The 2,030-nt window shown below is 41.0% G+C and overlaps 1 protein-coding gene across 1 annotated transcript; it reads left to right on the top strand.

Moving 5' to 3' along the window:
• On the top strand, nt 1-2,030 carry LOC115101422 (cystatin-B-like). Its single transcript, XM_029620898.1, has 3 exons — nt 1-143; nt 921-1,022; nt 1,720-2,030. Exons 1-3 carry the CDS (start codon nt 78-80, stop codon nt 1,846-1,848), a joined length of 297 nt encoding a protein of 98 aa, XP_029476758.1. The 5' UTR covers nt 1-77; the 3' UTR covers nt 1,849-2,030.

Raw genomic sequence — 2,030 nt, 5'->3', positions numbered from 1 at the left:
CAATATAAATAAGGACGTTTAAATCCATGTGTGAAATATTTCAGTCGTAAGTAACTTTCCATCTACAATTAATCGTAATGAAGTGTGGCGGTACCGCCGAGGCGAAGGATGCCACACCCGAAGTGCAGCAAATCTGCGATGAGGTAAGCATATTTCCTTCATTTATCCTGCATAGTCTAGCTGAGGAACACTCAACTCCGTTATCGAGGCAGAGTTGAGTATTGAAAGCTGGTCGCGCGATTTGCTAACAGCATTGTGTTCCCATTCGTTGATTTATATTTTTACAAGAGTGTAAACACTTACCTGTACTTATGTTTGTCTTGCACCACTGCGGTCCTTCAGCGGGGCGCTGAAAGTCATACTTTTAATGAACATTTATCGAATACAACCACCGATTTGTGTCGCTCAACTCGGCGCGAGAGTCCCAGTTGTAGTTTACTATTTAATGCCGCTACGTCTCCAGTTGATTAATGCAAATTAAGAAAAAGTCGGTTCTCGAAAAGTATTTATTAAAATTATGAATTTCAGCACCCTGCGGAAGGATCGCAGTTGTACAGGACAAACTTGGATGCATGAAAGCTTTTTCAGAATCGTCATTATTACTAGTATCGGCTGATGGTGACTCAACGTTGTTGCGAGAATCTCGTGACCAGTTATCAATTCTCACCTCCGCCTCGATATAGGAACGGAGTTGCGCGTTCCTCATCTGTCCCACTGAACATCATCTTTTTAACAGCGTTGAGACTCAGACTTGATGGTGTGATCTTAGACCTTTTATTGAATAATAAGCTCTACAGTGTGTATTGTCAACGTTCAATCTATAGGTCTGTAGGTGTGCATGTGCGTAGGCTATATGGAGGAAATTTGGGATGCTGTGGGAACAGCTGAGTCATTGCCTGAGTATTGTTAAATGTTTCTAGATGAAGCCATATGCAGAGGAGAAAGCTGCAAAGAAGTTTGACGTCTTTGCTGCCAAAACATTCGCAACGCAAGTTGTGGCTGGGACCAACTTCTTCATTAAAGTGAGTGTTTAATTTTATAAATATAATTTCTAGCCTTTCAGTTATGCAAAAATAATAGTCACCAGTTTCACTCAATTATATTTATTAACCCTAGATGGCTGATTGTTTTGAAGCCACCCTACATCATTATTTTTTTAGAAAGCTATAAAAGAAATGCATTGATTAATGTCTACATTTGTTTTTGACTATTATATTAGACCCCTTTAATGCATAGGCCTACTTTTAAATTAAGTGAACTGAACGTGAAAGTATTTTTAAATTCCTTAATTTTTTCAGAGTACTAATGTCACTGTCCCCACTACAACAAATACATTATTTTGGTTTCAAGCTCTGTGACAGCCTGCCACATCCTCACAACCCCTGTGTGGGGTTCAAAGCATTGGGCTGCATCAAAAAGTTCTAGGGAGTGAGGAAGGTGGTGGCACCTTAATTGGGGAGGACAGGCTCATAGTCATGGCTGAAACGGCATTAATGGAATGGTATCTAACACATGGTTTCCATGTGGTTGACGTCATTCCATTTACCATATTCCAGGCATTATTATAAGCCTTCATCCCCTTGGCAGTCTCCTGTGGAGTGAACATGTACATACTGGAAGAGCAATGTGAACTCTAAACAAACAGGACTCTGAGTAATGATCTGTCTCCCCATCACCTATTCTTCACTCACCGGCCCCTATTCCATCCTTTTCTCATAGGTCCATGTTGGTGGAGATGAATTTGTGCACCTGCGGGTCCATAGAACTCTACCCCATGCTGGTGGGAAACTGGAGCTTCATGGCGTACAGACATCCAAAGCTCAACATGACCCCATTGGTTTCTTCTGATTACCTGTAACTCCCTGCAGGGGATGCCACATCTCTACTCCATGCCTGGATCATGTGTACCCTTGTTTACTATGGTCACCTGTATTGTATACTTCTGGTGTTAAATGTCTGTCTTTTGTACTAAAAGTCTACACCTTTGACTAAATGGCTTTTGCTAGAACATAAATACAAATTTGACAGAA

Source organism: Oncorhynchus nerka, linkage group LG19 (genome assembly GCF_034236695.1).
Source record: "Oncorhynchus nerka isolate Pitt River linkage group LG19, Oner_Uvic_2.0, whole genome shotgun sequence".
NCBI classification, from domain to species: domain Eukaryota; kingdom Metazoa; phylum Chordata; class Actinopteri; order Salmoniformes; family Salmonidae; genus Oncorhynchus; species Oncorhynchus nerka.
Note: the sequence above shows the minus strand (reverse complement) of the source record. Positions and strands in the feature narration are given on the sequence as shown.